The sequence below is a fragment of the Engraulis encrasicolus genome, chromosome 17 (genome assembly GCF_034702125.1).
Source record: "Engraulis encrasicolus isolate BLACKSEA-1 chromosome 17, IST_EnEncr_1.0, whole genome shotgun sequence".
NCBI lineage: Eukaryota > Metazoa > Chordata > Actinopteri > Clupeiformes > Engraulidae > Engraulis > Engraulis encrasicolus.
This window is the reverse complement of record NC_085873.1, coordinates 38,839,849-38,862,542: the sequence shown is the minus strand read 5'-3', so window position 1 is coordinate 38,862,542 and position 22,694 is coordinate 38,839,849. Positions and strand designations below refer to the sequence as shown.

The following is a 22,694-nucleotide window of genomic DNA, read 5'->3' as shown; positions in this document are numbered from 1 at the left end:
GTGTGTGTGTGTGTGTGTGTGTGTGTGTGTGCGTGCGTGCGTGCGTGCGTGCGTGCGTGTGTGTGTGCGTGTGTGTGTGTGTGTGTGTGTGTGTGTGAGTGAGTGTGAGTGAGTGTGAGTGAGTGTGAGTGAGTGTGAGTGAGTGTGAGTGAGTGTGAGAGAGAGAGAGAGAGAGAGAGAGAGAGAGAGAGAGAGAGAGAGAGAGAGAGAGAGAGAGAGAGAGAGAGAGATATAATCTGGGGAAGAAAACACCTCTCCATTTAAACAATGAGAAACGTAAACCAGCATTAGCAATAATACCAACTCATCAACCTGTCAGGAAGTGAAGTAAGACACAACAAACACCTCCAGGAAATGAGATGGAGGATGCATCAGGAAATACTGTCAGTGAGTGAAGTATATGACACCATCAACACTGCTAGCCAGTCCCATAGTCACATACAGTATACTGTAAATACATAATTTATAAAAGTCTGAAGTACATCATAAATTACAGCGTTACATCTTTGGGGGGGCATAACCCGAAGTGGGCGACGCCTTTTCCATGTGATGTTGAAGCGACATATTTTTCCTGATTCACTCCTTGCTCTGTATTGTTTCTGTGAATGGGAAACAGCCAATGGAGGTGACGCACCACTTGTGAGCGCAACGTGTATGGAACTAGTGTTGACTCTCTGTATTTCTAAAGGAGCGAGTAAAACTGATTTTCAGTGGAATTTGAATAGAATATATTATGAATATTCAACAAAAAGGGAGGAAAAAGTTGTTGGTCCGGGCACTTGAGTTGATTTAAAAAGTCCAAAATAATCTTTATTCAGCGGGCTAGTACATTGAAAATCACAGGCGCGTATCGACCCTACGGCCTTAATCAGGGTGTCAGTGTATTATGCATTGTATCAATATTGATGTGATTATTGATGACATCACTGACCTGGGCGATGACTTACTTTTCCAGCCTAAAAATACATATTACATAAAAATGTATTTTCAGGCTTTCTTGCCTTTATTCAGATCGGACAGTGTGAGGTAGTGAGAGGAAATGAATGGGAGAGAGAGAGAGAGTGTGTTACAATATGCAGCCTTGCCTCCTACACTTGTGCTTGTTTCCTCATACCAGGAAGTAATATGTCATGATGACATCACTGACAACAGCATTATATTTCAATATCTTGCAAAAGCTCAATTGTAAACTCTTTTTCTCATTTGCAATTGGGATGGTGAATGAAAAACAGTCCCTCAAAAGTTGTTGTGGCTAGGCTGACAGCTGGGAAACTTCATCGTTTTCTCCACGGAGGAGGGGCCAGGAGGCGGGGCGAGGAAACAAGCACAAGTGGAGGAAGCAAGGTCACATATTGTAACGCACTCAGAGAGACAGGGGAGGATCAGGAAATGACCTTGGGCTGAAATCGAACCAGAGTCCCTAGCGAAACAGCAAAGTGCCTTGGAGCCCAAGGTATTGATGATATCACTGATCTGGCTAATGAGTTTCTTTTTTAGACACACAGCCCCTTAGCCACCCTTCATATTGCATCATGGTTATTTAAAGACTAAAATAATAAATAGATAAAATAAATAAATAATAATCAATAATAAAAAAATGAATGTAATTATGGCTTTAGCTGGTGTTTCCAGACGCGCCATGCCACATGTGTCAATTCAGCGCTTAATGCTTTGCAACTTTCTTTCCCTAACTTATGAACGAGCCTTGGCGCATAAATACACGTTATGCGGTCAGAAGAGTGACCTAATAGTGGGACTACTTTATAGGTGTGCATCTATACACAGTTAATCAACACCCCATTTAGCGCGTCACAATGAGAGATTCCAGACTGCCGTGGTATAATTATTGATAATATGACTGACCTGGGTAGGGAGTTACTCTTCCAGACGGACGGGCCCTTGGCGATGCCGCTTCTCAGCGTATCGTCTGAGCCACTGCTCAGCCTCTCGCTGGACGGAGCCCGCGTGGCGTCCGAGCTGCCCCCCGTCACCGTCAACGCCGAATCCGATCGACTGGGCAGCTCGCAGTGGGCCAACGGAGCGAAGCTGAGCTGGACGATCTGCCGGGCGCTCTGGTACACCTGACCTACGACACAAAGGTGATTCTAGGGTCAGTTGGAGCCCCAAGTGAAAATTCAAGCTTAGTTGAACATCGTTTTTTTCATGACGGTGTATATTTTGACACAGGCATGCCACAGGCACCGCGCAAACTACGTAATCCTACATTGTACCCCTTTAAGGATATGATAAGAAGAAATCCGGAAAACTTCTGATGGTAGAAGGTATGGCATGTGATCCAACAGGTTGCCATAAATGTTCTTAGTGAATTATTTGACAATGCCTGTACTAAAAAAACGTTTTGCGGCCCACAGTGCATGTACAGCCTTCACAATACTTCTGGACCAAAGTCCCTATGTCTCAAACCTGACATGCAGGCACAAGAACACTGTATATTTCTGATGCCCAAAATTGAATTTGGTGGTATCATACCGCATCACAGACAATAATATTGTATTATATTGTGACAATAACGTTGTATTTTATTATTCCATGACTTATTCATATGAAATGTGTATTCTGTCGTGTATGACGCAACATTCTATGCAGACCCAACTCTTAATTTAACACATTTTGTTTGCTAATTATCTTGCATTGTAACACAGCAGGTGATAAAATGTATCAAGTCCCTCCCATTTGTGCATGACGCACTGTTTCCCAACCAGGGGTACGGGTACCACTAGGGGTACGCGAGCACCCTGCAGGGGGTACATGGAAAAATTAACAAATGCATTGGGAATAGTCACATTGGCATATAGAGCACGAGTGAGGGGTACTCATCATAGGAAAAAAAGGCTTAGGGGGTACACAAGACAAAAAAGGTTGGGAAACACTGACCTAGAGAGACAGGCTTGCACACAAAGACACACACACACCCCAACATTATCTCCCTCTTTCTGTTTGTTGCTCATCCACAAGTTTTATGTTGTATTCTGTTCCTTAGACTACATAAATATCATTTTGTTTAGGCTACTGCAAAGCTTTGTTACATGCAGAAACATGTAACATGTGTTATAATAGAAACATGTATGATGTTTAAAAATTAAAATGGCATGACTTTAACTCGACTTGTGACTTGCCGCCCTATGACTTCTGACTTGACTTGGACTTGCCTCGTCTTTCACTCGACTTGACTTATGACTTGAGGTCAAAGACTTGAGACTTACTTGTGACTTGCCCAACAATCCACCTCTGATCCCTAACATGATTCACAGAATAAAGAAAACATTTTCATTTTCATTCAAACATTTTCAGAATAATTTAAGATCAAGCTCTGCAATTAGTTAGAGGCATGGAAGCATCTGTTATTTATTGAAACAAAACACACACACACACACACACACAAAAAAAAACAGAAAAATGCCGGGGAAACCTGAAATGCTACTCTAATTATAGAATGTCCCACATACCTGTACTGATAAACTGTGCTTCCAGTTCTACCTGCTTTAGCAGACTCCTCCCACTTTTCTCTCCCAATGTTAGAGGAAACGAAACTACAGTTTGTACCGTATACCCAACTTGGAGTGAGTCTACCTTATGTAAGGACCCGTTGTGGTGACATTAACAGGTGAATATGGCTGAAGCTGTTGTTGAAGATCAGGATCCTTTTCGTTGTTCTATTTGTTTGGAGCCTCTGAAGGATCCTGTCACCATTCCATGTGGACACAACTATTGCATGAAATGCATAAGTGAATGCTGGGATCAAGAGAGTCAGAAGGGTGAGTTGTTCAGCTGCCCTCAATGCAGGGAGACGTTTAGCCCACGGCCTGTCTTGAAGAAAAACACCATGCTGGCTGAGCTGGTGAACCAAATGAGGAAGAGCAGTGGGTCTCCGATTGCTTCTCTTCCTCCTCCTCTTGCTCCGTGCGCTGAACCAGGGGATGTGGAATGTGACTTCTGCCATGAGAAAAAGCTCAAAGCTGTCAAGTCCTGTCTGGTGTGTCTGCTCTCTCTTTGCCAGACACACGTTAAGCCTCACTACAACGTCCCAGCCTTGAAGAGCCACAAACTGGTGCAGGCGTCCAGACATCTACAACAGAAGATCTGCTCTCAGCACGACAGGCTAATCGAGGTGTTTTGTCGTACTGATCAGAAGTGTATCTGCATGTTGTGCATCATGGATGAACATAAAGGCCACGACACAGTTTCAGCTGCAGCAGAACGGAAGGAAGAAGAGGTAAGAGCTTAATCACTGCTGTTAAATGTTAGTCCAAGTGTTTTTAGTGATTTCCAGTGATTACAAAGAACAGTGTGTGTGTGTGTATGTGTGTGTGTGTGTGTGTGTGTGTGTGTGTGTGTGTGTGTGTGTGTGTGTGTGTGTGTGTGTGTGTGTGTGTGTGTGTGTGTGTGTGTGTGTGTGTGTGTGTGTGTGTGTGTGTGTGTGTGTGTGTTTCCAAATGTCAATTTCGATGTAAAATAGACAGAGTTGGGGAAGAAAAGGACAGAATTCCTGCAGAGAATTCTGAAGAGAGAGAAGGAACTGCAGGAGATCCAGGAGGCTGTGGCATCATATCAGGTCAGGAATCATTGTGGTGTAAGCTTCCTGTTGTAAATGAAGGGACACCGAAACATATGTATATATTCTCTTATGAATAGGTGACATTTCCACATTTTTCCATTAGGCCTACAGTAAGAACAGTTAGTAAGAATAGATTTTCTATTCTCTTCTATTCTATTCTATTCTATTCCATTCTCTTATATTTTGTTCTGTTCTGTTCTATTCTGTTCTGGTCTATTCTGTTCTGTGCTGTGCTGTGCTGTGCTGTGATGTGCTGTTCTATTCTATTCTATTCTATTCTATTCTATTCTATTCTATTCTAATCTATTCTATTCTATGTAGCGTGCTGCCCAAAAGGCAGAGCGGCACAGTGAGAAGATCTTCAAGGAGCTTCTGGAGACTGTTGAGAGGAGACGCTCTGAGGTGAAAGAGCTGATCAGAGCTCAACAGAAGGCAGCAGTGAAAGATGCTGAAGATGTTTTGGAGAAACTGGAGCAGGAGCTGGCTGAGTTGAGGAGGGGACATGCTGAGTTGGAGAAGCTCTCACTTGAGGAAGATCACGTCCATTTCCTCCAGGTAGCTTTGGCAATGACAGGATCTTATCACAGGTGTTTTACTTGCATCCTTGTTACAGTCCATATGTACTGTAGGCCTACATCTGACATCTCTTCTTTATTTTTAAGAGTTTTCAGGTCCTGAAGTCGCCTGAATCAAGATCCTCTCCCAGCATCAGTCTCAGTCCACGCATGTCATTTAATGACCTGAGTAAATATCTGTTTGTTTTGAAACGTAAAGTGGACGACCTCTGCAAACAGGACATGATAAAGATATCTGGAGAAGGTATATTAAATTTGCAGAGGAAATTATGGTAGATTATTTAACTATTCATAAAAAGCTCATAAAATGTCATGAAACAATCACAAATCAGGTTCTCAGGGCAAAGAATGGAATGACAATTGCATGGATTTGTTCAATATGCTTTTCAATATATTTAGTTTTCTTAAGTAGATGCATCTTTATTTCTCATTCAATGGAACCTTCTGCTCATCTGTCCATTTCTTTAGTGGCCAGTGTGGAGATCGTCATTCCACAGGAGCCAAAAAACAGAGAGGACTTTTTAAAGTGTGAGTAGCAGCTGTTCAGGATAATCAATAACTTGTGTTTAGAATATTACACATAAGGCAAAGGACAGGCACACAAATGAGCTTGTGAGCATTAAAGCGATGGTTCGGAGTAGATTCACCCTAATGCCATTTGAACCGTGATATCTATCCAGTAATCCACCCGAAGTGTTTTCTAGCTTGGGCGAGTTAGCAGAGTTACCGAGTTATTGTATGGCTATTCCGAATAGCTTGGCACAAGCGAGAATGGGCCCTGGCAGTATCTCCAAACTTACCCCGCAAAAATCAAATGTCATGACACCAAACTTCTACAGTAGAACAAATATGGTCTCTACTCATAAAACGAAGCATTTAGAAGTTTGGAAATAGTCCAGGAGTTTACTATCATCAACACAAGCAGAATAGATTCTCTGCTGCTAAAGCTGCGTCGACATTACTTCCGTCATCTGACGCAAGCCAGTAAAAGTCCTCAACGAAGCTCATAATATGAACAATGAAAAGTAAGTTCAGCATCAGCATTGATAACGAAAATCCTTGTCTAATTGATAGTAGGTAACATTTGAAATATCGTTTTAAGTGTTGCCTTAATCACGATTCAATGAAAACGTTTTTTTAATACGCTCATCTGGAACTTCGTTGAGGACTTTTACGGGCTTTTACATCGCTTTAAGTAACAGAATAACAAGTGGGAGTGAAAGCCGAATGGAGTTCTCAGAGATCCACTAATGACAGGAAATGCTACATACGTACAGTAAGGGGCCATTAGGTATAACACTACTGTAGAATTGAGTTGATCAAAATATCATATAGGCAAAACACATGAAATTACACATGAAAAGTTACATATTTTATGTATGTAGGGCCTAATCAGTCAACTGTTCTTTTTTATCCACTCCAGACTCCTGGGATCTAACATTCAATCCAAACACGGCACACCACCGGCTCACACTGTCTGAAGGGAACAAGAGGGTGACAAGTGGAGAAGAGCAGCGTTACCCAGATCACCCAGAGAGATTTATATCATATGCTCAGGTGCTGTGTGAACAGGGCTTTAGTAGACGTGTTTACTGGGAGGTTGAGCTGGAACAGAAGAAGGATTCTGAGGTTGAAATTGCAGTATCTTACAAAAGCAGAACCAGCAGCCTATGTAATTTTCGAAAAGATAGGAATGCCTCGTGTCTGCTATGTAAAGATGGACAATGCAGTTTCTGGCGCCTGGGTAAAGAAACTAAAATCTCCATAATCCCCACCTCTAGAATAGGAGTGTATGTGGACTACAGGGCAGGAACTTTGTCCTTCTACAGTGTCTCTGACTCAGTGACCCTTTTACATTCTGTTAAAATAACATTCACTGAACCCATTTATCCCGGGTTCTGGGTTAATGTTGGTAGTTCACTAAAACTTTGCTCTTAACATTCAGAACATTCAGTCTATACTTTCAGTTGGCTTGACCACATGGCAACACAAAATCACCAGACAAATGAGACTCATTGAACAATAAGGTCAGGATATCAGGAGTCAGTCATGCAAACCTGAGAGATTTTGTGGAATAATATTAAAATGGAGCATGCAATGAGGTGGGATGAAGTCCTTTTTCACCTTGCAAGGTGCAGAGGAAACACTTTTGGCGGTAGGCCTATATATTCAGGTGGTGGTAGAGCATATGATTTGTTGAAATGAAATTCAACCAGTTCTATAAAGGGGATGTTTTGACATCGGTCTGTGTTACAGCAGTTATCAGTCTGTTTTTTCCCCCATTCATTTGCATAATAGCAGGGCAAAGTATACTACTTGGATTGGCTCCTTTTTGCAATTATTATGGCACCTCTCGTTATCAGACTGTGTAATGTGAGACGGCAGGTATTAACCCATTGTGTCCTGGAGCGACATATATGCTGCATTCAGGTTCTTGAGATTTGGGCTGTTTTATTACAAATGTGGGTATGTTAGAGCTGAATGAACATATTCTAGTGCAAAATGAAGATTCTAGCTTTAAAATAAACTTATTTCATGTTTTTATGTGCTTTGGAGGCTGAGATATTTAGGTTTTAATAGGGAGAGGGCACCTTTTCCCAAAAAAGGGCTAAGGCTAAAATGGGTTAAATAAAATGATGCTGAATAAATGAAGCAAAAAAAGATTTCCTTTATACCTTTATATATATATATATTTTTAAAAAAAGGTGTGGTTGATGATTGGAAGTGGTGTATCCTACTGTCTAGAGTCTAAAGGTAGACTTCACCTGAGGTGCATTATACTTTACCTGCCTGCTATTCCTAACTACGACTCTTTGAATTTGCTCTATCAGTTCCATCTTTAAGTGAATTAACAAACATAATGGTTAGGAGAGCACTGTAAATACAGGATAGCCTACTGCCTTTTCCCCCACCCCACACTTCATATTAGCGATTACACTGGTGTCTTTCCTTTTCAGATCACGTATTGTATTATACATACAGTATAAACAGAGATAAAATAAAATTATGTTGAACATTGAACAAACTAATTTCCCTTAATTTATCTTACTTTCTATTGATCTATTTGGTCCTATTAGGCTGCTGTGGTAAGTTTTGATCACACAGAGTCCTCTATAGAGCTCTCCCCAAGAGAGTTCACCTCGTCACAAGTGTGAGTCACAGGATTGAGTTGACTTAAATGGTTGAAAGGGACCAGGTGTGAAATCACCCATATATTTTACCTGTATGCTGGTCCTCTAACCATAATCTTGTGGAGTTACCCTTCAGTATCTCTGCCATTAAGACATTTCCATATGAGTGCAAATCATTGTAGTTCCTCCAGTCCTTTCCTCTGGCCTCTGCATGAGGTACGACTTCATCAACTATCAGTTTCATCTACTATCTTGCAAAAATTGAACTCAGAAGTCATTCTTTCATTTGCAATCTGGACATTGAATGGTGGGACAGGAGCCCATTAGCAGAGTCTATTAGGCCTAGACCATGGCTCAAATGGCTAAGGCAGCATACATACCCTGGTGTGATGCGAGCAGGAAGGCTACGATCCTACTACGTCACAATGTTACAGATAGGATAATGTAAAGATATGCACAACACAAATAGGTCTACCTCTACATGTAATTGCTATGTTCTTTTATGTCATGGGAAAGTAAGAATCGTAATTTCAAATTGTTTGTATGACCAGTGAATGTAAAGAAATTGACAATGAAGCCGACTTGACTAGTGAAGTGCAGAAGGAACTAGAATGAGTCATGAAACACACACTGATCATGGACAAAATGTGCAATTGTTGTACACATTGTTTATGGATTACGTATGCCAAATGATACACATTTGTAACGCCCAATAAACAGCCGCTGTCAATCGTAAACCACACACACCCCCTACAGAATTTACAGTAGGTTGGTCTCCAGACCTTATCTCACTTGTGATTAGCTCTGGAGATAATCAGGCAAATACACATGCATAACATTTGACAAACTGACCTTGGATCTTGGGGGTCAAGGTCGGAAGGTCGAAGGTGAAGACGGTCTGTGTGCTGGAGGTCCAGACGTCCAGGCTGACAGCATACTAAGCAACACACATGCATCACTGTATATTTCACAAACTGACCTTGGATCTTGGGGGTCAAGGTCGGGAGGTCGAAGGTGAAGACGGTCTGTGTGCTGGAGGTCCAGAGGTCCAGGCTGTCGATGCTGCTGTAGGAGGTGCCCTTGGCGCGGCCGGACTCCATGATGGCCTCAAAATGGCGGCTGAAGGTGTCCATGTCGTTGCCCGAGCAACGGCGGTGGGGGTGGGAGCTGATGAGGAGGGGCGACTTCATCACCGGTGGGTACTCAAAGAAGCTCTCTAGAGGTCTAATGAAGGAGAGAGAGAAGGAAAGAAAGGAAGGAAGGAAGGAAGGAAGGAAGGAAGGAAGGAAGGAAGGAAGGAAGGAAGGAAGGAAGGAAGGAAGGAAGGAAGGAAGGAAGGAAGGAAGGAAGGAAGGAAGGAAGGAAGGAAGGAAGGAAGGAAGGAATGAATGAATGAATGAATGAATTTTGTTTATTTCTGAATGTACAGTATAAAACTGTGTGGTGTGTTAAATAAAGTACATGTTCAAGATTAAATGTTTATGTGTCTGTGTGTGCCATTTATTTGATAACTTTCCATTTGTATCTTACTCAGGCACATTTGAATGATGAGTAAGTATAATAATATAGTGCTATATCAATACTTAAGTACTTTAAATAGAAAAGGAATCAACCACGTATTGTGTCCAAGTACCGTACCTTTGTAGGCTTTTAACCAGAAGGGGAATGAAACTCGGATGATATCCGGTCATATTTACAGTAGGCAAACGACGGTTACTTCGGTACAACTTCGCTATCCCAGAAATCTGCAGGGGATTGACAACTGTGCGCCGATTTAACCTGATCTGGTGCACTAATGACCAAAGGTTATGTAAATTTAGGTGCTGTAGTACGTTTGAGTTGTGCTTACTATTAGCTGGTTTTCTACATACACCTAGAAGCTACTGGTCAGGACGCTACTTTCTAATATGCGGACTCCCATCCTCCCTTGCATGCGTGTGCCCTTGCGATGACGTCATTGACGGCAGAGGTGTATTTCAGTATCTCGCAAAAGTGCAATTCAAGTGCAATGTCATTTTCTCATTTGCAATATTTATGGTGAACGAAGAATAGTCCCCCAACAGTTATTGTGGCTAAGGTGACAGCACGTGCAAAATGTCTTGTATAATTCGAGGCCACAAATACAGTTATCATTAGGACAGTAGTTATTCCGGAAAGCACTCTGTGTGTTGCATGCGTGTGTGAGCCTCGCGACTTCCTACCTCCTAAGCACCACGCTGAACATCTCCTCTTGTTTCTGATTGGCCAGCTGTCTCCTGGCATCTCCCAGCATCCTCACGCTAACCCAGCTGGCCACCTCCTGCTCATCCTCATCTTCATCCTCCTCATCACTCTCATCATCATCCTCATCTTCGTCTTCCTCCCCGTCGCCCCCCTGCCCCTCCCCAAACATCGTCATCATCCCCAACGGGCTGCTTCCAGCTCCAAAGACGCTCCGATTGCTCCCAAAGGCAGAGTCCGCGTCATCCATCTCGTTAGCCGCGGCGGCGCGTAGCACCTCGTCGATGTCCGTCTCACGGTAGCACCGTAGCGGAACGGCGTCCAGGTCCGTCTCCGAGTACCTCAGTGTCCGACGGATGACGCACGTCTTCGGGGAGGGCGCGAAGTAGGAGGAGTAGCAGCCGGTTGTCGGGGCGACAGCATCAGGCGGCGTGGTGACCAGCTCCAGCTCCACCTGCTGCACCTCGTGATTGGCTGCCGTCATGGTGACCAGTTCCAGGAAGGTGGGGGGAGGGGTCAGGGTGGGGGACTCGCTGGAGGTGCCACTAGGGGGTGCTGTGCCTGGAACTGGAGGGCGACACGCACGCACATGGGCACACACAGGCACGCGCACACACATACATACACACACACATGCGCACACATGCACACACACGCACACACACAGGTGAGAGATTAAAAACAAAAGACAAGAAAGAAAGAAAGAAAGAAAGAAAGAAAGAAAGACGGGCAGACAAAGAGAGACAGAAAGAAAGAAAGAAAGAAAGAAAGAAAGAAAGAAACAAACAAACAAACAAACAAACAAACAAACAAACAAAAACACGTAAAAAACATGTAAAAAAACAACAAAAAAGAAAAAAGAAGATAGAGAGGCAAACACAGTGGGGTGTAAAGTACAGTGGGCATAAAGTGCAGTGGGGCATAAAGTACAGTGGGGCACAAAGTACAGTGGGGTATAAAGTACAGTGTAAGGGCTTGTTATATTCAAATGATAGCAATGACAACTTAGTGAGTGAGCCCAAACCTCCCCAAATTCAATGACCAAAAAATGCAATGATGCTGTCAAAATCTCTCTCTCTCTGTGTCTCGAGGGGAACCCTCGCCATTACCCTGAAAAGAACAGAGGGGCCCCAAGTCTCTCTTTGCCAAGGGCCCCCAAATACCTTGAAACGGGCCTGCACGCAGGTCATAAGGTGAGACTAAAATAGGAACGTAGAGGCGCACCAGGGGCAAATAAGAGTTAAGGGTAGCAGGTCAGTAAATACTGTAACACAGGGGGACACAGGTGATTGATGAACATGGAGGGACACAGGTGGGTAATTATAGTGAAGAGGTAACAGGTGGGTATTTAACACAGACACAAATACACAGGTGCATAATAAGCAGAGTGTTTAACACAGAGGTACACACAGAGGTGGAAAATAATATGGGGTGGGTGGGCACAGGTAGGTAATAAAAGTAAAGAGGTAACTGGAGAGTACTTGACACAGAGATACACACAGGTGGGTAATACAGGTCAAGAGGTAACTGGCTAGCCTGATAAACCAGCCTAAATGTGAGACTGGAGTAATTAAGTCTGGCCCTGATGAACGTTACCTCGGTCAATTGCTGATGAGAACAACCTGTTGTTTTTTCAAACTGTGCCGGCGCTCTGACCAATCGGCGATCTTTGCCGTTGATGTGCTTCACCAACAGTGTTGCAAGCTTCGTCGTAACTCCCCCAAAACCCCGCCCGCTTTGATTCAAAACAAATCTCTGCGTTGTAATTGGTTTTGCCAGACTCAGGGCACAGTGTTCAAAACGTTCTCAGATCCGACGCCAGACCCACTCGCAGCTGAAACATTTCAGCGCCCAGCGGGTGGCGCTGGTTTACCAGGCTAGTAACTGGAGAGTATTTGACACAGTGACACACACACTGGGGAGTACTTAACACAGAGATACACACAGGTGGATAACAAGCAGAGTGTTTAACGCAGACACACAGTGGTGGATAGGATCAGCCTGATCTCCAAAAATTCTGTGCTCCTGGACACGGATGTTAAGGACACAAAATCCGTGTCCAGGAGCACGGATTTTGCCAAAATTCCATGCTCCTGGACACGGAATTGTTTTCCGTGCTCCTGGACACGGAATTGTTTTCCGTGATGGGCACACAGAAGTGCTTTCTATAGGCTATTACCACAGCACTGTGTTAACTCTATCATTAGAAAATACATACCAAATGCTAATCCAAAACAAAATAATGCTATAGCAATTTAAGTTGTGCCCTGACCAAAACATTCCCTAACCTTAACCTGTCATTTAAGACATATTTTTGAGAAATACCTTTTCCAGTTGGTTGCTAGGTTATCAAACTCATATAATGAATGAAAGAAAACTAGCTGTGCCCAGACCAAAACAATCCCTAACCCTAACCTGTCAGTAAGATTATTTTTTTTTTGAGACAAAATATTTGAAATTAGAAAAATCCTGAGAAAACACAAGACTGTGGAAACATAGAGCTGTGGGAGTATAGAGAGCACTTCTGTGTGTCCATCACGGAAAATAATTCTGTGTCCAGGAGCACGGAATTTTGGCAAAATCCGTGCTCCTGGACACGGATTTTGTGTCCTTAACATCCGTGTCCAGGAGCACAGAATTTTTGGAGATCATGTTGATAGGATAATAACTAGAGTACTGAACATAGATACACAAGAGGGTAATAAAAGGGCAATAACAGGTGAGGATTTAGCAAAGAGGGAGAACGGTGGTGGACAAACAGAGGGACACAGTTGAAAAGTATAAACGTGAGGATGTATATATAAAAACAACAAAAAATAGAGAGATGTGTGACAAGGTTTTTTCCTTACAAGCCGCCGCCTCAGGGAAAACTGACAAGCCTTTACTACCTCAATTGTCAGTCAGCAAAAGCGTTACAACAAAAATGGTGTAAGTGTTTAGGCAAAAGCAGGACGATGGAACAGAAGTGGAATGGGGAAACCTGCAAGAATAACATCAGTAGGCTACACATTGCAAGAAGGCAATAGGCTTTAGCACACGTTTGAAGAAAAAGAGACACATTGGACATCAACAAGTTACTAGCTGGTGCAAGAACAGAGTCATCTCTTCCAACTTTCAAGAGGCTTGTGAAGACAGTTTCCCCAGTTTTCTGCACTAATTTTGTTATGCCTGTGTAGGGCTGCACAATTAATGGAAAATAATCGAAAATCGTGATAAAATGGTGAAATCGATGTTGTGATTTTAATCGTGATTTAATCATGGCAATGGTGACCAACCTTTGAGAGCGTCCTTGAAGCCAGAACATATTGACAGGCTGGTGTTTCTGGCCAGAAATCTGTCCACCTAAGTTTCATGCTATTGCCTTTACATAATTATTACAATTCATTTTATTTTGCTCATTGCGTATATAACTCATTCTTGGTTATATATATATTTTTTTATAATCTTCAAAAAAATCTGCAAAAAAAAATCGGGACTAATAATCGTGATTATGATTTTAACCAAAATAATCGTGATTATGATTTTTTTCCATAATTGTGCAGCCCTATGCCTGTGTACAATGTAGGTTTCCCCAACATATTTTATGTTGTATATATCATCACCTCTGAAAGAGTGTCTACTCATCAAACATATCTGCTCAATGCAATGAGATGTACAGTAACAATAGAGGAGCGGCACTTGTCCACTTACTCTTCCCTCTTCTCTCTATGTAAAATCAAAATATATATTTTGTATACTTGTGGTTATGCAAGAGATGCATGAACACATTAGAATATAATGCAAGATGAGGGTCCTATCATTTAAAAGCAGCTTATTTAATTTTTGATGTGTTTTGGAGGCTGAGATATTTAGGTTTTTATAGGCTGAGGGCACCTTTTCCAAAAAAGGGCTAAGGCATTCAGCAGGCGTTTTTTGCAGGTGCATTAGGGATAAATACATCATGACTACATTGAAACCCAGACCGACGCTAGGCATAGGCAGACAAGGCGGCCGCCTAGGGCGCCAACTGTCTTTGGGGGGCGCCAAGTTCCACAGAATTACCGTGCGGACACACCGCGGGCGTTGAACGCTTGGAAAGATGCGGAAGTAATTGACTTTGTATGGGAGAGCAGGCGGCGAATGAGGCAAACGCGTCGGGAGCGTTTCTAGAGATGAGGGCGTCGAAAGCGTCAACAGCCGAGGGCGGCAGAAGTTGAACTGTATCTAAAAATATGTAATGAGCTCGGCGGCAGCAGGGCGTCAGCCAATGGAATGTTCACATTTTTCTAAACACAAGCTTCGGTTGGTCGAGATTCCTGGCCGAACGCTTCAGGTTGAATCGTTTGCCTCGTTCAACGCCCCTGACCAGTGCTTTCCAGGCAGGAGTCAGCAGCGTTGTGGCTCTTTCAACGCCAGTGGTGTGATCGCGGCATTAGGATACTAAGTGAATTAAAGCATTAAACTTAACAATGACAATGAACATTGATTACTCATGAATAAGGATAGACCGATATATATAGGTCCGATATCTGGTCGATATTTACATATTTTAAGTGTATCGGTATCGGCCGATACGCGTGTGGTTTTGGCCGATACGCAATATTTGTTATTGTATATCATTCGGTTTTTTTTAAAAGCACCAAGACACTTTATTTTTGTATTACTTGATCGTTAGACATTACTTGATTGTTAGAGTGGGTGTTAAGATGTTACAAGTTCTACCTCAATTTGATAATATTAAAGGAATTATTTTTAAAAGGAGTTTACATTTATTTACTTTTAAAAGGAGTTCATTTTTTAACCTTTTTTTAAACCCGTATCAGCCCCAAATATCGAGTATCGGAAATCGGGTATCGGCCAAGGGTGATGAAAAAAAATCGGTATCGCATCGGTCATTAAAAAACCTGTATCGGTCGACCCCTACTCATGAGCACTCAGGTCATCCAGTATGAAGGTATTGGATCAGCAGTGCTCAATCAGATGGATGGCAACACATTTACAGTCTAATTTTGCAAAAAAAGTAAGAGGGGTGCTCGCCTAGGGCACCAAATAGACTAAAACCGGCCCTGTGTTGAAACCCTTGACGTCTACTCACTCTTGCCCCCTCTGTCCTCCACTGGGCCTCCGAACAGGAACTCCCACTTGGCCCGGGCCATCTTCTGGCAGTGCAACGACGGACCGGCCAGCACCGAACTGCTGTCCGACTGAAACATACACAGACACACACACACACACACAGACACACATTTCATAAAATACTTATTCCCTGCTGTCCGACTGAAACACACACAGATACACGCAAACGTCATAAAATACTCACCCACTGGCGGAAACCATACACACACGCACGCACACACACACACAGACCTGTATTCCTGAGGTGCCGTGTCCGGTCTCCGTGCTGCTCTGCTGGCTGGAGTGACTGGACCCGGGTGACACGCAGTCCCTGTCCCCGATGCTCCCCGTGACCCCACTGGAGCTCCGTGACGACCCAGAGCCCCCCGGGGGCCCTCCGCTGCCACTCTCCACCACCATGTCACCGTCCACCCTTAGCAACGGGCCACCACCTCCTCCTCGACCTCCATCATCGTCATCATCATCTTCGTCATCATCCTCTTCATGACCTAAAAAGATGGAAGTCAAAGTTGATTGTCAAATTGATCAAATTAATATTCATTAAATAACTTTATATATGATTAAAGGTACACTGTGCAGGAAATGGTCAAAAAAGGTACTGCAACTATGCTGATCATTGAAACTGGGTTGCCTATTGCTAAATTGTATCTTTTTGTGAAAGTTTACTAAAGGCCAATTTATACTTATTGGCGCTGACGGTTGCAGAGCCTGTGCAACCGTCTGTGCGCGACCACACCCCCCGCGCAGAGGCTCTGCAACCGTCGTCGCGCGCCTCAAAAAAATCCTGACTACGCGACAGACGGTTGCGAAGGTCGCAGAGAAAAGGCGCTGTGATTGGTCGTCTCGATACTTCCTTCTTCTCGTGGCGGCACAGTTCTCCGGTAGTTTATGAGAGCCAAACTGTCAATATTCTGTGGAATACGAACACTTTCTTTCTAGTCTGTGTAAATAAATGAAGCTACAATGACTGAATTAGTAAGTAGCAAACAAACAATACATCAGTTTAGCACTCGCAGCACAATGCCTGCAGTCTGACTACTGTACTGTAGCCTTGTAGCTATGTAGCCAAATGTAGCTAACGACATGACACCTCGTGCGCAGATCTATAACATCAACAGTGGTTAGCGACCGTAAGCAACAGGCGCCGTTGCTGAACTATAATCTGCCCTTAAGTAATAAATTACATTTTTCTAGTATTGGCCAAGTACAGTCATTTTTGCAGCCAAAAATGCCCATTTCTGGAAATTCAAAATGGTGGACCATGGAGAAGATCCCCCTTTTCATAAATGAAAAGTGCAATTTTCCCAGTCATAATGAATGCTTAGAATATCATGGTAGTGGTAAGCATTCATGAAAAAGGTAACATTAGTGAATGGGTAGCATGCATTCTGGAAATAAACAACTAAAAATCTCACACAGTGCCCCTTTAACAAATAATTATACAATTAATGCTATTGTAAATTAATTAATTTATTTGTTTTACTTAATTACATTAATTAAAACATCAATAAAACAAATGAAAAACCTCTAATATAACAAGTATTACGCTGAGAATTGAAATTGTCTTGCACATTTGGCACCCTTAACATTTTCAGATCACTATACAAATATGGATATGAAATAAGGATGCAGGTTTTATGGCATTATTCTCTTAGCAAATGAAATCATCACTGAAAAACTGCATTTTATGTTTGCTTCGGTCATCCTTGTTTAATGTTAACATTTTTGATCTCCAAACAAATGTAAAGTGTGTCAAATGTGCAAAACATTAGAAAATCAGTGGGGGCAAAAACATCCGCACAGCACTGAAGAAATATGGTGTTAAAGGGACACTGTGTGAGATTTTTAGTTGTTTATTTCCAGAATTCACGCTGCCCATTCACTAATGTTACCTTTTTCATGAATACTTACACCCAGCATCAAATTCTAAGTATTCATTATGACTGGAAAAATTGCACTTTTCATAAATTCTCTATGGTCCGCCATTTTGAATTTCCAAAAATAGCCATTTTTAGCTGCAAGAATGACTGTACTCGGACCATACTAGAAAATATTTGTTTATTACTTAGTAAACATTCATGTACAGATCAAATTTGGCAATAGGCAGCCCAGTTTCAATGAGCAGCATAGCTGCAGTACCTTTTCCTGCAGTGACCATTTCCTGCACAGTGTCCCTTTAAGCTGGACATACCTCTATGCAGGTCCAGAGCCACTGGTCCCAATAGCAAGGCTTCCCTCCTCCTCTGTTCTGCCTGCTTCTGCCGCCGAACCTGCTTTGGGCTCAACGGTACCGTGTCCTGATTCTGAGTCTGTGAGTCTGTTTGAGTTTGGGTCAAGATGGGATGATGGGGTTCAACCTCGTCTCGACTACTTCTCCTCCTCCTCCTCCTCTCTTCCTCCTCCTCTCCATGTCTCTCTCTTCCTGCTCTCTTCCTCCTGGATGTCATACTACCCCAATCTTCCTCTCGTGAGGTCCAGCTGACGGGCGTCTCCTGCACTCCCTGACTCAAAAACAGCCGCCGCGCGACCTCCACTGCTTTGTCTTGACCCCCACCATCACTACTCTCGTGGCCCAGGACAGTGCACTGTTCTGGGCAGGGGAACCAGGAGTCTCTGCCCCCCTTGTACTGCGGGGGCTGCCGGTGGTGCAACGTGGGGCTATGGGGCAGCTGGAGGTCACTGAGGCGTCTTCTCCCGGGGTCCCTGACCGGCGACCAGCCCTCGTCGTTGGGCAGTACGGGGCGCAGGAGGCGGGACGGGATGGCGGGAGACACCGGAGCTCTCCCTGCTGGTGAGATTGGATATTGCTGTGGTGGGGAAAGCGTGTTGTTGGGTGGGGCTAGTCCTCCTTCCTGTTTCCCTGTAACATCATTGGCTGGTGATGAGGTGAGCCCCGCCTGCCCTCGCACCTCATTGGACTGTGGTGAGGAGGCGTGCCCTCGCTGGCCTCTTATGGGATTGGCTAGTGAAGGTGCGCGCCTTCGCTGTTCTCTCTTGTCATTGGCCCGTTGAGTCATGTTTCCCCCTTGTCCGCTGACGTGATTGGCTGGTGGAGGGGGTTGCTGAGGCCCCTCCTGTTGTGCTGAGGAGAGAATGAAAGGCGGGGTTTTGATGTTCGGCTGGTGATGATGATGATGCTGTCGACCAATCAAATTTGGCTCTACTACCCCCATCTCAACTCCGCCGCCTGTGAGAGGGATGTTCATCGCCATTGGTGGGTTGCGTCGTTGCCCGGGCAACACCAACGCATCGGTCAAACAACCGTCAACGTTGTACTTGTTGACGTGAGCCGATGTCACGCACAGATCTTCCGGACCCCAAAATTCAGTCGGCCCACTTAGCGTGTTGAGGGGGTGGTGTGCTGCAGCTGGTCTGTGTGGTGGGGGCGTCGCGGAGCTCCGGACCTCGTTGAAGATCTCGGACACCTTGGTGGCCTCCTCGGCCAGCTTCCGGGCCACCTGGGGGCTGTGGGCCGGGGACGGGGACAGAACCGGGCTCGGACGGCTGCTACCAGACGACGACCTGTGATCACATTATTGGGTAAGATTTCACTTGGGAGTACCGTCATAACAATGTTACTCTGGCAAAATCATAAACAAGTGTCACATGGCTATTTTCTTCAAAAATTGAACTGTTTTGTGTGTAAGTGTGTGAGCTTGATTGGTGTGAGTGTGAGTGTGAGTGTGAGTGTGAGTGTGAGTGTGAGTGTGAGTGTGAGTGTGAGTGTGAGTGTGAGTGTGAGTGTGATTGTGATTGTGATTGTGAGTGTGAGTGTGAGTGTGATTGTGATTGTGATTGTGATTGTGATTGTGAGTGTGTGTGTGTGTGTAATTGGGGAGAGCACCGGGCTCGGACGGCCGCTACCACAGCACGACCTGTGATCAAGATTAAAGATTCAAGATTTATTTTATTACAACTCATGTGTAATAGAGTAACACTTCTTTGTGTTTTGTCTCTTCAAAAGACAAATAAATGAAAGGGGTGTGTGTGTGTGTGTGTGTGTGTGTGTGTGTGTGTGATTGTGATTGTGATTGTGATTGTGATTGTGATTGTGATTGTGTGTGTGTGTGTAAGTGTGAGTGTGAGTGTGAGTGTGAGTGTGAGTGTGAGTGTGAGTGTGAGTGTGAGTGTGAGTGTGTGTGTGTGTGTGTGTGTGTGTGTGTGTGTGTGTAATTGGGGAGAGCACCGGGCTCGGACGGCCGCTACCACAGCACGACCTGTGATCAAGATTAAAGATTCAAGATTTATTTTATTACAACTCATGTGTAATAGAGTAACAATTCTTTGTGTTTTGTCTCTTCAAAAGACAAATAAATGAAAGGGGTGTGTGTGTGTGTGTGTGTGTGTGTGTGTGTGTGTGTGTGTGTGTGTGTGTGTGTGTGTGTGTGTGTGTGTGTGTGTGTGTGTGTGTGTGTGTGTGTGTGTGTGTGTGTGTACTGCTACCAGAGGACCCATCATAACATAACAATGGGCAAATTGATTTTGCATAGCACATGTCTCGGTTATACTGACATTAATTAGGCATGTTTTAGTGGCTAACCCGTGAACCCTATCCTTCAGTGGTACCATAAACTTGATGGACATGCTTATTTACCTGCGACCACATTGAGCTGGGCTCTCAGTGCCTCTACTTGGGGGGTTTGGCGTCGCTGATTTCCGGGTAACCGGACTGCTGTAGCCACCAGTGTTTGAGGTTGGCACACCGAACCGGTGACCACCACATTGGGTGAGGTCGTCAATGCCTCTGCTGCTGGAGGGTGTGGTGGTAGTAGTAGTGGCTGTCTGGGTCGCGGGGCCGAAGCCGGTTCCACTTGCCGAATGTGGTCGTCTACTGTACTCATGGTTGGTCTTCGTGTCAGGACGGGGAGGGTTGGAGCTGGTGTATGAACTGGGTCTGATGCCATGGGCTCCGCGGGTCGGGGTCGGATTCGGACCCGGACCCGCATGCTGCTGACCTGGGTTCTGACCCACCTGAACCGGGTCCAAAGGAACCTGTCCACCCTGAGAGGCAAGTTGGTCCAGCACTCTATTACCACCACCTGTGGCATCATCCTCCTTGACACTAGTCGCCGAAGGAACACCACCACCACCACGACTTGGAGCTGAGCCAGGGTGGCTACTTTGGGCTGGTACCGGCGACCCGGCCCAAGACTGGCACCGAGCGTGCCCGTGCTGGGGCGATCCAAATCCATACCCATGGCCATAGCGGTGCCCGTGTCCGTACCCGTAAGCTGGGCGCCCCTGGGCACCCAGAAGCCCTCGCTCCTGTTCGTGGGCAAAGCGGCACCGTAGGAGCGGGGAACCAAAGTCCTCCAGGGCTCTCTGGGTGGCAGCTCGGCCCACGGCAGAGTCCAGCGTCGAGCGCCGGGTGGGAGTGTGCACGTTTGTTGCTGAGGAGGATGTGCCTGTTGCCTGGTAACCACCAATTGGGTGTGCGGGGGAGGCGCCTGTTGCCTGGTGACCACCAATCAAGCGAGAAGGGGAGTCGAACGTTGCCTGGCGACCACCAATGATGTGAGAGGGGGAGTCGAACGTTGCCTGGCGACCACCAATCATGTGAGAGGGGGAGTCGAACGTTGCCTGGCGACCACCAATCATGTGAGAGGGGGAGTCGAACGTTGCCTGGCGACCACCAATCAGATGAGCGGGTGTGTAGAAGGGGCTGCTGGTGCTTCGCAGCTTGGGGCTGTTGCTGCAGGAGGAATCTGGGCTGCCAAACCAGACGGGGTCGCTGAGGCGCTTACGGAGGTGGAGAGGGGTGGAGAGATCATCCTGATCTAGTCCTAGTAGTCCAACCCCGCGGCCGAACCCGTCTCGGCCGGCTTCCATAGGCCGCTTGCGGAGGTATAGTGGGGTAGAGCGTTCGTCATGGTCAGCCTCAGAAACCCTTAGTCCAAACTCATCCCCTACACTCGCCTTTACGACGCCACCCTTCTTGATTTTCTGAACGCTGGACTTCTCCACGTAGCTGAAGGTCACCACTGACTTCTGCCTCCCAGGTGGTGGTGGTGGTACCCGGCGCTCCTCCTCATCCTCACACCCTAGCAACGAGGAGGAGGGATGCTGCTGCTGTTGCCTGGCAGCAACACCCCCACCCCCAGGGGAAGGGCTGGGTGAGGGTGAGGGTACATGGAAATGCTGAGGGGTCCTGTTGCCTGCGGACACAAATTCCCCCTCAATCCCCGTGTGCCTGAGAGGTGGGTGCGGGATGCGCGTGGGGGTGTTACAGGGGGTGTCACCACCCGAACGCTGATGCAGCTGGTACCCAGACACCATTTTGGGGTTGTTGGGGGGCGGGTGCCGAGGCTTGACTGTGGAGTAAGAGGACGAGGAGGTCGAGCAGGAGGAGGAGGATGGGGACGGTGACGGCGACGTCGAGGTTTTTTTGTTACCGGCAGCAACAACAGAGGATGCAGCGTTGGCCAGGTGACCGAGCATCTCCTTGGCGACCTCCTCGGCCGTGACAACGGACTCCGTGGTGGTGATGGAGTCCTCCTCCTTCCCATCCTGCTTTGCGGCATTGGCCCTCACCTCCACGTACAGGTGCAGCACTTTCCCCGGCTGAGACATGGCTGCCTCAGTGCATCATGGGTAGAGGGGGAGCAGAGAGGGATGCATCATGGGTAGAAAGGGCAACAACAGAGGGATGCATGCACACAGGGCTCTAAACTAACTTTTTTAAATTAACACCAGCCAAAATGGATTAGGCTAGTAGATGTTAGTCTCACTAGCCAAACACACACTCACTCATCATGGGTCTAGTTGGTCGGTTCTACCAGCCAAACTGAAATTTCAGCAGCTTTTGGTTAGTTGGCTGGTGTTACTTTAGAGCCCTGGCTGCAGAGAAAGGGAAAACACTGGGGAGAGAAGAAGGAGGGAGGTAAAGGTTTAAAGTGATCTGGGTAAATGGGGGAAGAGGGACTGATGCGGCGATAGAGAAGACAGGAGACGAGCAGAGAAAAAGACGATGGACAAACAGAAATCTTTGAAAGATTGTGACAATGGAACAGCTTTCTTAGACCTGTGCGCTGTTCTCAGTGCAAGTCCTTTGGCAGTGAAGGTGTGAATGTATGTGTG

The 22,694-nt window shown here is 45.4% G+C and overlaps 2 protein-coding genes across 2 annotated transcripts in view; one reads left to right on the top strand and one right to left on the bottom strand.

Annotated features, from left to right (window-relative positions):
* The window catches only part of LOC134467045 (uncharacterized), a 140,688-nt gene extending 118,430 nt beyond the window's left edge, over nucleotides 1-22,258 (bottom strand). The window contains exons 1-7 of the mRNA XM_063220969.1: nucleotides 20,212-22,258; nucleotides 17,809-19,139; nucleotides 15,849-16,105; nucleotides 15,577-15,685; nucleotides 10,484-11,069; nucleotides 9,135-9,506; nucleotides 1,890-2,086 (exon numbers count right to left, since the gene is read on the bottom strand). Of these exons, the coding sequence (XP_063077039.1) occupies nucleotides 1,890-2,086; nucleotides 9,135-9,506; nucleotides 10,484-11,069; nucleotides 15,577-15,685; nucleotides 15,849-16,105; nucleotides 17,809-19,139; nucleotides 20,212-22,187 (4,828 nt within the window). The 5' untranslated portion in view covers nucleotides 22,188-22,258. The remainder of the gene's footprint in view (nucleotides 1-1,889; nucleotides 2,087-9,134; nucleotides 9,507-10,483; nucleotides 11,070-15,576; nucleotides 15,686-15,848; nucleotides 16,106-17,808; nucleotides 19,140-20,211) is intronic.
* LOC134466861 (tripartite motif-containing protein 16-like) lies at nucleotides 3,598-7,271 on the top strand. The gene is made up of 6 exons (XM_063220755.1): nucleotides 3,598-4,234; nucleotides 4,478-4,573; nucleotides 4,898-5,131; nucleotides 5,239-5,395; nucleotides 5,620-5,679; nucleotides 6,575-7,271. Exons 1-6 carry the CDS (start codon nucleotides 3,632-3,634, stop codon nucleotides 7,087-7,089), a joined length of 1,665 nt encoding a protein of 554 aa, XP_063076825.1. The 5' UTR covers nucleotides 3,598-3,631; the 3' UTR covers nucleotides 7,090-7,271.
* Nucleotides 22,259-22,694: the final 436 nt, after the last annotated feature.

Bases quoted from the DNA above. Each gene is read 5' to 3' on its own strand.
- LOC134466861 (XM_063220755.1), top strand. From the start codon at position 3,632: ATGGCTGAAGCTGTTGTTGAAGATCAGGATCCTTTTCGTTGTTCTATT. The intron at 4,574-4,897 runs GTCAGGAATCAT...TATTCTATGTAG, and splicing joins AGGCTGTGGCATCATATCAG to CGTGCTGCCCAAAAGGCAGA. The intron at 5,396-5,619 runs GTATATTAAATT...CCATTTCTTTAG, and splicing joins GATAAAGATATCTGGAGAAG to TGGCCAGTGTGGAGATCGTC.